At 42.0% G+C, this 15,461-nt stretch overlaps 1 protein-coding gene across 1 annotated transcript; it reads right to left on the reverse strand.

Moving 5' to 3' along the window:
* Positions 1 to 3,907: 3,907 nt before the first annotated feature.
* On the reverse strand, positions 3,908 to 14,652 carry LOC311132571 (uncharacterized protein; the record flags this gene model as incomplete). The annotated part of the gene is made up of 4 exons (XM_084165829.1): positions 3,908 to 3,987; positions 12,553 to 12,903; positions 13,055 to 13,423; positions 14,616 to 14,652. 4 exons carry the CDS (start codon positions 14,650 to 14,652, stop codon positions 3,908 to 3,910), a joined length of 837 nt encoding a protein of 278 aa, XP_084021955.1.
* Between the last annotated feature and the right edge of the window lie 809 nt (positions 14,653 to 15,461).

Consider the following 15,461-nt stretch of genomic DNA (forward strand, 5'->3'; position numbering starts at 1 on the left):
ATAGAGACACAGGGTATGTAAAAGGCCAGCAGGCCTGTCCAAAGCATAGAGACGGCCTTGTTTTGTTATCACTGCAGACCACAGTGTGCCGGTACCTGTGAACATCTCACTGTGTGGGTGCAAGCATGGGTGGGTTTAGCATTTATCAGTAGGTTGGGTCTGCAGAAGCCCTCTGCACACATTCATACAGACATACTGTATGTACAGAACACAAGAGAAGGAACAAGTCTATTTTAGTCAGTAACAGTTAAATGGATATTTATTCATGCTAAAAGAAGCAACATATACAGGGATTTCAGAAGAGCAATTTAATCAATTGATATACAAGGTCACAGGTCATTCATTTTAAAAATGCAATATGAAACATTTGCGTCATTTAGCAGACGCTCTTATCCAGAGCGACTTACAGGAGCAATTAGGGTTACGTGCCTTGTTTAAGGGCACATCTACAGATTTTTCACCTAGTCGGCTCTGAGATTAGAACCAGCAACCTTTCGGTTACTGGCACAACGCTCTTACCCACTAAGATACCTGCCATTGGTAGACTATTTGTTTTCTCACACTTACTTTATCTTGCCTCCATTGCAGAAGACCAGCAAAACCAAGTGTACTTAAAGTATTTGAAAGAAAACTATTATTATTTTGAACAAGTCATTCAACAGTTACAGTACTCCAGATGACCCATAGGAGGGCTGTTATACATAGAACATGTCTTGTCTTGTCTAGACGTTAAGAGCATTGGGACAGTAACTGAAAGGTTGCTGGTTTGAATTCCCGAGCCGACTAGTCGAAAAATCAGTGGATGTGCCCTTGCGCAAGGCACTTAACCCTACTTGCTCCGGATAAGAGCATCTTCTAAATGACTAACAAGTAAATGTATACGGGTGAAAAGGGGTAGAGCTGTGGGAGGGTATATGAGATAAACAACTATAGAATGAAACAAGTCAATTGTATGTCAGTCTCATTCCCTATCATTCACAGAAACATGCACTAACTGAAATATAACACCTGAGAGTGCATGACTGATTGGACACCCCAGCCTAATATAACCAATATACATGACACACCGTTCTCATAGGAGGCAATCTATCAGGAGGATCCTCCTCAATTGGTCTCCTTACAGAGAACCCTGCAGTATTCCTAGAACACTTGTCTGATTGAGAATGTACTAGTTCTCCCATGAGTCATGACATCATCATAACATGGCCCTTCCCCCTGAGCACATAGCTATGCAATGAATGGTGCTGTATTACACATGATGCTTAACTTGGAGAGTTCAAATAGTTCATTAGCAGTTCATTGTGGTTTGTTACTGATTTCAGATAACTATATACATCCGAGAACTGGTTTGCTGTGACTGCAAGCTGTCAGTAGGAACATGAACAACAGTAACAAATGTGAAAACAACAGACTGACGCCAGATAGACATCCTGCTGAAAACCACAGAGACACAGAGAGCAGGTAGGAGGGTCCTGTGTGTACAAAGCCAGCAGGCCTAACCAAAGCCTATATATGGCCTCGTACTTAGAGCAGATCGCAAGTACCTGTGAACTTGTTAGCTGTGTGTGGGTGGATGTGAGTGTCATGTTATCAACACGTCTAAAAGAAGGTCAAGACATTTTAGAGGAGATATTACTTGAAAAATATGTTTGTTGCCTTACTTATGCAATGACTCCCTGGAACTCAATTACAAAACTACACACATGAGTCATTGTCTTCATCATACAGATCACTCTACTACCTGTTTCATTTTGAATGATTGTTGCTCCTTGTTACTAAGTTACACTTTATAACTATGTTGAGGTTAGTAGTAATGATCCAGTGATGATGACTGCCTGGCTTTTTAGGTGGTTGCTACTTAAAGCAACTGGAAATTATTTCTAACATGTTATAGATGTGTAATAAGCATTTAATAACTATATTACCTTGTTATAGATTCTTCATAGCCACACATTGTCTTTTTTGGCATTTGTTTGACTGCTATTTCGGCTAGACACATGAACTATCACAGAAAGGCAAGTTGTCTATGATACTTCAAATTAATGAACTTTGACAACTACATGTTGCTGCCAACTCTGTTGAGGCAGTTATGGGGACTTCCATGTACACTGCTGCTCCCTGTTGAAAAAGAAATTGATTGCAGTCCTACAAGGTGCACTTATACATATTCACATTTTGTCAATCATTTTTGAAAACTGCCCAGTTACTATGTCAAATTGGAAATCAGTCTCTCAACCATATCAATTCTGTTCAAAGTATATTCAGCTAAGAAGTTTATTTTTAGTTCAGTCTTTTCTTATGGAGAGAGAGAGAGAGTTGTGTTCTCAGTGATAGATTTTTGTGGTTTTTGATGGTGTGTGAAAAGAGAGTGTGGTGAGGACTGACGGTCATTGCTGGGGGTTAGAGTTGAGTTTACGTGAGTGGAAAATCTATTTAGGGCAGTCAGAACACCACAGAGAGCTGTGATACAGGATACAACTAAAAGAAGACAGTTTGAGAGGCTAAAACACCAGCAATATATACATATTAACAGTTATTATGCAACCAACCATCTTCTTTACATTGAGCATAGGCTTGATATGGTTGTTGCCCACTTAATCTGTGGGTGAAAGTGTTGTAGAAATGTAAGGAAAGAGAAAAATATGAATGAAAATCCTCTATATGAAAGCAGTTTAATGTTTTATTTGATCAAAATTGAACAGTATCAATGTAAAAAGACATTGTAACTTACAATGTAAAAGCCACAGTCATACATACAGTGTAGAGAACACAGAATCAATGCAAGTTATTAAAGAGGAAAAGTTGACATTTCAGTCCATGTTTTGGCGTCTCACCCCAGAATACACAGTGTCTCTCTCCATGGCGTTCCCCTGTCTCCCGGCCTTCAGTTTCTGGTGGACGACGTTCAGAGCGGCGTAATGGAGAGTATCAGGCTCTTGATCCTGAGAAGAATAGCAAAAAATGATTATCCAAATATTTGGTATTAGACTAAGTATTGTGGTATAGTGAAACAACCCTTCTAATAAAATGCATATTTTCGTATTTTGATTGAAGGAAAAACCCATTGATTCAGCAACAGCTAAACAAGTGTTAGGTCAGGTTACCTGGTTATCATGACTGGGGACTGCAGGAGCACATAGCTGAGTGTGCGTTCCTTTTAATCAAACAAGAATCAATACAATCAACATTTACATTTTAGTCATTTAGCAGACGCTCTTATCCAGAGCAACTTACGGTTAGTGAGTGCATACATTTTCATACTGGCCCCCCGTGGGAATCGAACCCACAACCCTGGCGTTGCAAAAGCCATGCTCTACCAACTGAGCTACACAGTGCCGATGACGAGCTTTTATGACCAATTTTGGCCAAAACATGTAAAATAATGTAACTGTACCAACAATTGATAAGCATACTGTATCTTGCACAATAATATTGCTTACCTATGCACTTGCTCATCTTGTACAAAACACAAGTATAGACAATGATGAGGATGACTGTCACGAACGTTGAGAGATGGGTCAGACCAAGGTGCAGTGTGAAGAGCGTACATGTTTATTAACTAAATAAACATTCAACAAAACAAGAAACAACGTGACGTGACGTGACGTGACGTGACGTGACGTGACGTGACGTGACGTGACGTGACGTGACGTGACGTGACGTGACGTGACGTGACGTGACGTCCAAAGGGCTATACACATACCAGCCTAACAGGAACAAGATCCCACAATACACAGCAGGCAATGGGCTACCTAAGTATGACCCCCAATCAGAGACAATGAGCGACAGCTGCCTCTGATTGGGAATCATACCCGGCCAGACATAGAAATAGAAAAACTAGAACCTAAACATAGAATGTCTAACATAGAATTCCACACCCTGACTCAACAAACAAGAGTTCTATAGGTCAGGGCGTGACAATGACACACAGACCCAACGCTACGCCCAGGCAGTACATGAACAGAAGATGGTCCTCCTTAAAACCATCTGTGAAATATCAAATAGGGATAGAGACACTGAGACACTGAGGGATAAAGCTATGACAATGTTTAAGACACCAACAAGACTCTACCTGATCTGAGAGTCATACTTTCTTCTCTCAGATACAAAGATACAGTGGGGGAAAAAAGTATTTAGTCAGCCTCCAATTGTGCAAGTTCTCCCACTTAAAAAGATGAGAGAGGCCTGTAATTTTCATCATAGGTACACGTCAACTATGACAGACAAATTGAGGGAAAAAAATCAAGAAAATCACATTGTAGGATTTTTAATGAATTTATTTGCAAATTATGGTGGAAAATAAGTATTTGGTCACCAACAAACAAGCAAGATTTCTGGCTCTCACAGACCTGTAACTTCTTCTTTAAGAGGCTCCTCTGTCCTCCACTCGTTACCTGTATGAATGGCACCTGTTTGAACTTGTTATCAGTATAAAAGACACCTGTCCACAACCTCAAACAGTCACACTCCAAACTCCACTATGGCCAAGACCAAAGAGCTGTCAAAGGACACCAGAAACAAAATTGTAGACCTGCACCACACTGGGAAGACTGAATCTGCAATAGGTAACCAGCTTGGTTTGAAGAAATCAACTGTGTGAGCAATTATTAGGAAATGGAAGACATAGAAGACCACTGATAATCTCCCTCGTACTGGGGCTCCACGCAAGATCTCACCCCGTGGGGTCAAAATGATCACAAGAACGGTGTGCAAAAATCCCAGAACCACACGGGGGGACCTAGTGAATGACCTGCAGAGAGCTGGGACCAAAGTAACAAAGCCTACCATCAGTAACACACTACGCCGCCAGGGACTCAAATCCTGCAGTGCCAGACGTGTCCCCCTGCTTAAGCCAGTACATGTCCAGGCCTGTCTGAAGTTTGCTAGAGTGCATTTGGATGATCCAGAAGAGGATTGGGAGAATGTCATATGGTCAGATGAAACCAAAATATAACTTTTTGGTAAAAACTCAACTCGTCGTGTTTGGAGGACAAAGAATGCTGAGTTGCATCCAAAGAACACCATACCTACTGTGAAGCATGGGGGTGGAAACATCATGCTTTGGGGCTGTTTTTCTGCAAAGGGACCAGGACGACTGATCCGTGTAAAGGAAAGAATGAATGGGGCCATGTATCGTGAGATTTTGAGTGAAAATCTCCTTCCATCAGCAAGGGCATTGAAGATGAAACGTGGCTGGGTCTTTCAGCATGACAATGATCCCAAACACACCGCCCGGGCAACGAAGGAGTGGCTTCGTAAGAAGCATTTCAAGGTCCTGGAGTGGCCTAGCCAGTCTCCAGATCTCAACTCCATAGAAAATCTTTGGAGGGAGTTGAAAGTCTGTGTTGCCCAGCGACAGCCCCAAAACATCACTGCTCTAGAGGAGATCTGCATGGAGGAATGGGCCAAAATACCTGCAACAGTGTGTGAAAACCTTGTGAAGACTTACAGAAAACGTTTGACCTGTGTCATTGCCAACAAAGGGTATATAACAAAGTATTGAGAAACTTGTAAAGTGGTTAACCCACTGGCTATAAGGTGAATGCACCAATTTGTAAGTCGCTCTGGATAAGAGCGTCTGCTAAATGACGTAAATGTAAATGTAAATGTGCAAGGATTCCTCCAGATTTGTCGCTTGGCATTCAGGCCAAAGAGTTCAATCTTGGTTTCATCAGACCAGAGAATCGTGTTTCTCATGGTCTGAGAGTCCTTTAGGTGCCTATTGGCAAACTGAATACACCACTGCATATACCTTATTTTTTTTCATGAAGGAAGAGTTGACAAAACTATTGAGATGACACTACATCTTAACCCTAAAGCACATCTTCCTGAGTGCTTTAGGGTTCTGAAACGTTTTCAACTCGAGACCCAAATGAGAAATTGAATGTCCTCCCGTGACGAAAATCGACCTCCAACGACCCGAAGTAAGAAGAAATAGTTAGTGATAATAGATGTATTCTGATAACTCAGGACCCATAGTTTAAGAAACACTGCACAGTTTAGGGTTTGGAAAATGCTTTTAGCTTGTTTGTATTCTTGACATACTTTGCACATCTAACTGAGCGGCAGCGGTCTGGTGTTCACCGTCCAGCTGAACAGATGAAAAGAGGTGTGAGAAGAGCGTGTGCACTACCACCCGAATCAACGATTAAATGCATTACCAACCTGTTGATAGGTGGACTGGAAATACTGACATACTGAGAGAGAGAGAGAGAGAGAGAGAGAGAGGGAGAGAGAGAGGAGAGAGAGAGAGAGAGAGAGAGAGAGAGAGAGAGAGAGAGAGAGAGAGAGAGAGAGAGAGAGAGAGAGAGAGAGAGAGAGAATAAGGTACATTTCATCCCCCAGTGTTAGTCTATGAGAGACCCAGTGATGTTCACCTCAGCCGTTAAGGAGCCTTTTGGACCTAGACTTGGCGCTCCGGTACCACTTTCCATGCGGTAGCAGAGAGAACAGTCTGTGTCTTGGGTGACTGGAGTCTTTGACAATTTTTTGGGCCTTCCTCTGACAACGCCTAGTATATCGGTCCTGGATGGCAGGAAGCTTGGCCCCAGTGATGTACTGGGACATACGTACTACCCTCTGTAGCACCTTACTGTCGGAAGCCAAGCAGTTACCATACCAGGCGGTGATGCAACCAGTCAGGATGCTCTCGATGGTGCAGTTGTATAACTTTTTGAGGATCTGGGGACCCATGCCAAATCTTTTCAGTCTGCTGAGGGGGAAAAGGTGTTGTCGTGCCCTCTTCACGACTGTCTTGGCGTGTTTGGACCATGAGAGTTTGTGTTGTGTGTGTGTGCTTACTGTGACTGTCACCCTGATATTGGCTACTACAGTAGGTAGCTACTTCCCACGCTGTTGCCGGACATTAGTGCTTGGCAAACGGGAGCAAAGGGCAGTGTGTCCTGGTGTTGTTGCTGTTCATGGTCTCCCCATTGAGTAGTAGACTGTATGTATGTATCAAGGTGACATCTAGATGGTTATCAATATTAGTTATTGTGTATGCTGCTATCCTACATGAAATAAAATAATGTGATGGTAAAACATGGCCACGTTAGCTACTGCTGACGACACGACAGTGATATAGCTGCCCAGTAAGAAGCACCTCAGGTCAGCAGGCACGTCGATACAACAGCGGTGCACTGGTCACCGGCTTATCGTCTCGTCATTCAGCCAAATCAGCCATGCAAAACGGTCTTGAGTGGCAACAAATCTGCCCAATTAGCTGATTTGCTTTCCATACACCCACTCCTTTCGACACACCCACTCGCCCATACTCCGGTCGCCATATTGGGCTGCAGCTACCCATACTTGTTTTTAGCTCATGATCATGGCATGCATATCTGTCTGGGTGTCAGATATACTAACCCAGGGCTTCCCAAACCTTTTTGCCCGTGACCCCATTTTGAAATGTTATGCTTTCAGTACTAGATTCATTCTCTGATCCTTTGATTGGGTGGACAACATGTCATTTCATGCTGCAAGAGCTCTGATAGTTTGGTGGACGTCCTCCAGAAATTGTCATAATTACTGTGTATGTCTATGGAAGGGGGTGAGAACCATTAGCCTCCTAGGTTTTGTATTCAAGTCAATGTACCCAGAGGAGGACAGAAGCTAGCTTTCCTCCGGCTACACCATGGTGCTGCCCTACAGAGTGCTGCTGAGACTACTGTAGAACTTAATTGCAAAACAGTGTGTTTTAGTCAATGATTTGGTGTTGTGAATATATTTAGTATAGTTTTATCTAAAAATGATAACTTTTTTAATGTTTCACAATTTTTTTTCCTTCTGAAATTCACTGAGTAGGATGGTCCTCCCCTTCCTCCTCTGAGGAGCCACACATGATAGGGATCTCTCTACAGAGGACAACGACAAAACTCTGTCTGGACATTATTGAGTATTTTTCTGTAGACCATATGTTAAACATAGTAAATCTTTTTAGACTATAAAGTTAAACCATAGTTAATCATAAAGACAAGCAGTATGACTAAGTGAATACAGAGGGTGGTACCGAGTGGTACACAAGGAGGGAGGCTGAGCCAGAGTCAGGACATGGCTCTTTGGAATGGGCCTGCTCATTCTTACTATGTGTGGGAAATACTGTTATGCATGAGGCAATGCATGAGGAATGTCTTAAATGTATATGGTTGAGAATGGGTTATGCACTTGCCATGTTTAAACCATATTTAAGTATCGATGTATATGTTTTAGAATAAACAGAGCAGAGCCAGGAGATGGCTCTGTTATTTTTTACATGAGAAAGCTTGGTTCTTCCACTAGAAGGAGGAGACTGAATACATAGGAGGAGGAGAAGTCAGATTTCGCCGCTATTATAACTTAAGAGAGTGGGCTGAGCGGTCTAAAGATGAAAGCTTGGAAACAATGGTGGAGGAACTAAACTGGGAGGGTTTAAGCTAAAAAGTATGTAAAATGAGCAGGAATAGAATTGTATAGAAACTGAGGGCTGAGTGTTGGGAAGGCAGTTGCTCTGCAGACCAGCTCGGCTTTTGTTAATTTGTGTAATAAAGTCTATCTACATTTCTACGACACCATCTCTCATTCATTTGGAGCAGGTAGAGCAAGCTGTAATAGTGCAAACTTATTATTGAACTATGCAAACTATGTATTTCAGATTGAAATATACAGTGCTTTCGGAAAGTATTCAGACCCCTTGACTTTTTCCAAATTTTGTTATGTTACAGCCTTATTCTAAAATGGATTAGATAAAAAAAAAAAATCATCAATCTACACCCAATACCCCATAACGACAAAGCAAAAACAGGTTTCTAGACATTTTTGCAAATGTATTAAAAATAAAAAACGGACATATTGACAAGCTTGGCACACCTCTATTTGGGGAGTTTCTCCCATTCTTCTCTGCAGATCCTCTCAAGCTCTGTCAGATTGGATGGGTAGCATCGCTGCACAGCTTTTTTCAGGTCTCTCCAGATATGTTCGATCTTGTTCAAGTCTGGGCTCTGGCTGGCCACTCAAGGACATTCAGAGACTTATCCCGAAGCCACTCCTGCGTTGTCTTGGCTGTGTGCTTAGGGTTGTTTTCCTGTTGGAAGGTGAACCATAGCCCCAGTCTGAGGTCCTGAGCGTTCTGAAGCAGGTTTTCATCAAGGATCTCTTTGTACTTTGCTTCGTTCATCTTTCCCTTGACCCTGACTAGTCTTCCAGTCCCTGCCGCTGAAAAATATCCCCACAGCATGATGCTGCCACCACAATGCTTCACCGTAGGGAAGGTGCCAGGTTTCCTCCAGACGTGACACTTGGCATTCAGGCCAAAGAGTTCAATCTTGGTTTCATCAGACCAGAGAATCTTGTTTCTCATGGTCTGAGAGCCTTTTAGGAGCCTTTTGGCAAACTCCAAGTGGGCTGCCATGTGCCTTTTACTGAGGAGTGGTTTCCGTATGGCCTCTCTACCAAAAATCCCTGATTGGTGGTGTGCTGCAGAAATTGTTGTCCTTCTGGAAGGTTCTCCCATCTCCACAGAGGAACTCTGGAGCTTTTTCAGAGTGACCATCGGGTTCTTGGTCAAATCCCTGACCAAGGCCCTTCTCCCCCGATTGCTCAGTTTGGCCATGCGGCCAGCTCTAGGAAGAGTCTTGGTGGTTCCAAACTTCTTCCATTTAAGAATTATGTAGGCCACTGTGTTCTTGGGGACCTTCAATGCTGCAGACATTTTTTGGTACCCTTCCCTAGATCTGTGCCTCGACACAATCCTGTCTCGGATCTCTACGGACAATTCCTTCAACCTCATGGTTTGGTTTTTGCTCTGACATGCACATTCAACTGTGCAACTGTCACGCACGTTGACTGATGACTCGTGGAACCAAGGCGCAGCGTGATAAGCGTACATTTTATTTAGTACACAACACACGAACAAAACAACAAAACGAACGATACGTGAAGTCCTGTGGTTACAACAACACAAACCTTTACGGAACAAGATCCCACCAACTAACTGGTGCCAACAGGCTGCCTAAGTATGGTCCCCAATCAGAGACAACAAGCTACAGCTGCCTCTGATTGGGAACCACCCTGGCCAACATAGATCTAAAAGATCTAGAACAAAAAACATAGAAAACTAAACATAGAAAAATCCACACCCTGGCTCAACATTTAAGAGTCCCCAGAGCCAGGGCGTGACAGCGACCTTCTATAGACAGGTGTGTGCCTTTCCAAATCATGTCCAATCAATTGAATTTACCACAGGTCGACTCCAATAAAGTTGTAGAAACATCTCAAGGATGATCAATGGAAACAGGATGCACCTAAACATCACTCCTTTCAAATCCCATTGAGAGCATACGTCATTGACAGAAAAACTTGTATTGTTGCATCTTGTTGTGTTGTTGTCCTCCAGTGAATAGCCAGCTGACTAAAATTGTCCCTTGCCTAAATTAGCAACGGATGGAGATAGGGATTTGGATTCATGTTTTTTCTTAATTCTGATTATAACGGCCATTCTGATCCAACCATGAATTCATACATTGTTGTGCCCCTGGCCTGAGAGGATGGAAGTTCAATATGTAGGTAGATGTAGAAGGCTAATGTTAACTAGCTAATGTTGCCCATGAATGGAAGTTAGGCTAACGAGCAAGCATTTTAGCCAGGTAGCCTAGGACAACAACAAATAAAAGCGTGTGGCATTGGCGTTTCTCTACAAGTAGGGTGAGTCAACGTGTTTTTCTACTTGCACGAACACACTCACACACACATACACACACAAACACGCACACAGAAATCAGAACCATGGACAGCCACATAATATTTAGCTTACGTTGATTGAACTAAATAGTTTTTGGTATCTTTTAGTTGTCACTGTATTAGACTAAGCAGAGGTGATTTGATGATGTTGAAATGTTGAATTTGAAATGGTGCTGGAATAGTGGAGGCAGCTCCTGTTTTCTTTGTGACTTGTGGTAACTCTCTGTGGTTCTAAATCAGTAGTTGTTTAGTGGTCCGAAAATGTGGGAAACATTAACTTCCTTGACCATGCTGTGGTCATGCAACTGTCTGTTACTGTACATTCAATATGCTTTGTGGACTTCACTGGACAAAGGTTGCTATCCGGTTTTGTGAAAGAACAAAGGTGTGGTTGAATTTATTCTGGCATTGTGTCTTCTTATTGTCTTGGTCTTTAGGCCTATATATGATGGTCTCAAGGCATATGAGTTAACAGGTTATAGAGTAAACAATGCAATTATCACAACACATAGGTTGTAAAATGGCTTGGCCTCCCCAGTGATTTTACCCAAACAGCATAAAAATGAATGGTTTATTATGTTACAAACACACGGTCATGCAGCCAAAATGGGATTCTCTATCAGATGATTTCTTACAATAAAAAGCTGTAAAAAGTTATGGCTATTTAAGGCATTACAGGATCATTATATAAATCTAACATACAGACAATGTTACAATTGTAAATTCCATACTAATTTCACCTTGGAGTCTTTGTGACAGTGGTGATATATTTCACTGCTATTGCAGGTATCTGACATCAGAGTACACTGCATCCTCTCTGCTGGTCTTCTCTCTTGCTCTTCTAGAGGAGGAGGAGTTCTTCTTGGGGGTGAAACTCACAGCTGCATAGTTCAACATGTCACTGTCTTGATTCTGAGGGTGGTGGAGCCATGAGGAAATACATTATGATGATATCATGATCTATTATATAATGTTTCTATTCTCCTGTGGAAGAAAACACTCTACAAAAGACAGGACTGTTCAGACTGTACACCAACTACAATGACCTGACAGTCAGTGGAACAGTGACAGGCAGAAGTTCCATGGAAAAATGAACAACGATCACAAAGATCAGAAGGCTTCATCTAGTACAGTGACCTATTACTTCCAATACATTTTAATAACACATAAAGCACAAATATGCTGAATATTAGGTGGAAAGAAAGTTAAATGGCAGTTTGTTGTAAAAACTGAAAATATACTATATTTATAAATGTTGACAAATGTACCTGATTACCCTGGGATGTTGGGACATCTGTCCTCCCTTCAAAGAGATTGAAATAGAGGAAGGCCAGCTATTATTTTTTATGACAATCTATCTCTTTTTAACCTCATGTAGTTAATTAACAATGCTTATACGTTGGTTATTTAGCTGATATTTACAGAAGGTACATTGCATAGAGATGCATGAAACATTAGATACATCAGTTATAACATTAGATACATTGGATACATTAGATATACAGTAATACCTCTGCTATCTCTGTTCTGAGTCTTGCACAGCACCCAGACAAGTAGAAGGGTCACTATCCCCAGGACGATGTTGGAGACGACCAAGGCCAGAACAGTTGGACTGATCAAATGGAGAATCATGCTCTGGAACTGTGCAAAGGGTATCAGGGAATTCATATTGTATTCATGAGCGCTTAGGAATTTCATTAAACAGAAAAATATGGAATCAAAAGCTAATGGTGTTATTGTATAGCTTGTTGAGACAAATGTATGGGGTCATTTGGAGGTAGGCCGTCTGCATAAATAGACAGTATGGTTGGGGATATTTACAGATTAAATGGGATTTACCATGAATGTTCAGCTTGGTCCCGTTCCGAAACAGAATCTCCCCACATGTGGCCACAGCACAGTAGTAAGTCCCAGCATCAGAGAGGCTGAGGTTCCTCTTGGGGAGGTTGTAGACACAGCTCTGTGTAGGAGACCCAGCCTCAGAGCTCTTCTCACACTGATCACTCCTGTCTCCATGGGTGTAAATGATTCCTGGACGGGATACTCCTGAGCCATGTCTGAACCAATAGACACTATGTTCTCCTACACAGGTCTCAGTGTGTATTGTACAGTTCAGAGTCACAGAGTCTCCTGGCTGGACTGACTCAGACACAGGCTGCTGGAGCACAGACATGCTGTTGGACTCTGAACCTGAAGAGAGTGAGTAACTCAAATAAGACTAAGTGGGTGAAAAACATGAAAAGCCATGTATTCATCACTAGCATTTGATGAAGCAGTTGTACGAACATATCAACATACAGGGCCACACAATTTGAAATTGAAGAAGCAAATGTTTAGTTACCTTTGACAATTAAAACAGTTCCCTCTCCAAATGTAACCTCATAGATGGCTGTAATGGAACAATAGTATGTAGCTGAGTCCCCTGGCTCTGTCTTGGATATGGTCAAGTTACAGCTGTAGTCTCCTCTCCTCACACCCAAACGTTTGGTCTCAGTAAAGTCCTTGATAAAGTTGTTGGAATAATTACTGTCTTGACCCACATAAAGAGATGACGTCATGTGGAGGGGTTTCAGTCCAAAACTCTGCTTGAACCAATTAAATCTGGTCACTGACTTATCTGGACAAAGGCAAGTGAGAGTCACGGTGCCTCCCAGCTCAGTAACCATCACAGGGGTTGGTTGGATTACGTTTGGTTTGGTAAAAGCACAAACTGTCAAAGCAAACAAATAAAATGGATCAAAGACAAAGACATGGATAAACCATTTCTACCCATTACAGACAGAACATCCACCTCACTTATCATACTACAGTTGAAGTCGAAGTTTACATACACTTAGGTTGGAGTCATTAAAACTCGTTTTTCAACCACTCCACAAATTTCTTGTTAAGAAACTATAGTTTTGGCAAGTCGGTTAGGACATCTACTTTGTGCATGACACAAGTAATCTTTCCAACAATTGTTTACAGACAGATTATTTCATTTATAATTCACCGTTTCACAATTCCAGTGGGTCAGAAGTTTACATACACTAAGTTGACAGTGACTTTAAACAGCTTGGAAAAGTCCAGAAAATGATGTCATGGCTTTAGAAGCTTCTGATAGGCTAATTGACATAATATGAGTCAATTGGAGGTGTACCTGTGGATGTATTTCAAGGCCTACCTTCAAACTCAGTGCCTCTTTGCTTGACATCATGGGAAAATCAAAAGAAATCAGCCAAGACCTCAGAAAAAAATGGTAGACCTCCACAAGTCTGGTTCATCCTTGGGAGCAATTTCCAAACGCCTGAAGGTACAACGTTCATCTGTACAAACAATAGTATACAAGTATAAAGACCATAGGACCACACAGCCGTCATACAGCTCAGGAAGGAGAAGCGTTCTGTCTCCTAGAGAATAACGTACCTTGGTGCGAAAAGTGCAAATCAATCCCAGAACAACAGCAAAGGACCTTGTGAAGATGCTGGAGGAAACAGGTACAAAAGTATCCATATCCACAGTAAAATGAGTCGAATATCGACATAACTGTTAAATCTAGAATCGGCTTCCTATTTCGCAACAAAGCCTCCTTCACTCATGCTGCTAAACATGCCCTTGTAAAACTGACTATCCTACCGATCCTTGACTTCGGCGATTTTACAAAATAGCTTCCAACACTCTACTCAGCAAATTGGATGTAGTCTATCACAGTGCCATCCGTTTTGTCACCAAAGCCACATATACTACCCACCATTGTGACCTGTACGCTCTCGTTGGCTGGCCCTCACTACATATTCGTCGCCAAACCCACTGGCTTCAGGTCATCTATAAATCCCTTCTAGGCAAATCCCCGCCTTATATTAGCTCATTGGTCACCATAGCAACACCCACCCATAGTATGCGTTCCAGCAGGTATATCTCACTGGTCATCCCCAAAGCGAACACCTCTTTGGTCGCCATTCCTTCCAGTTCTCTAATGCAAATGTCTGGAACGAACTGCAAAAATCTCTGAAGCTGGAGACACTTATCTCCCTCACTATCTTTAAGCATCAGTTGTCAGAGCAGCTTACCGATCACTGCACCTGTACACAGCCCATCTGTAATTAGCCCACCCAACTACCTCATCCCCATATTGTTATTTACATTGTTATTTATTTTGCTCATTTGCACCCCAGTATCTCTATTTGCACATCATCTTCTGCATATCTATCACTCCAGTGTTAATAGTAAATTATAATTGTAATGATTTGCACTATGGCCTATTTATTGCCTTACCTCCATAACTTACTACATTTGCACACATTGTATATAGATTTTCTATTGTGTTATTAACTTTACATTTTGTTTATTCCATATGTAACTCTGTGTTGTTGTTGATTTTTCCGCACTGCTTTGCTTTATCTTGGCCAGGTCGCAGTTGTAAATGAGAACTTGTTCTCAACTGGCTTACCTGGTTAAATAAAGGTGAAATAAATAAAATAAATAAATAAAAACCTTAAAGGCCGCTCAGCAAGGAAGAAGCCACTGCTCCAAAACCGCCATAAAAAAGCAAGACTACAGTTTGCAACTGCACATGGGGACAAAGATCGTACTTTTTGGAGAAATGTCCTCTGGTCCGATGAAACAAAAATATAACTTTTTGGCCATAATGACCATCGTTATGTTTGGAGGAAAAAGGGGGATGCTTGCAAGCCGAAGAACACCCAACCGTGAAGCACGGGGGTGGCAGCATCATGCTTTGCTGCAGGAGGGACTGGTGCACTTCACAA

Source organism: Coregonus lavaretus, assembly GCF_964263955.1.
Source record: "Coregonus lavaretus genome assembly, chromosome: 7".
Classification (NCBI taxonomy): Eukaryota; Metazoa; Chordata; class Actinopteri; order Salmoniformes; family Salmonidae; genus Coregonus; species Coregonus lavaretus.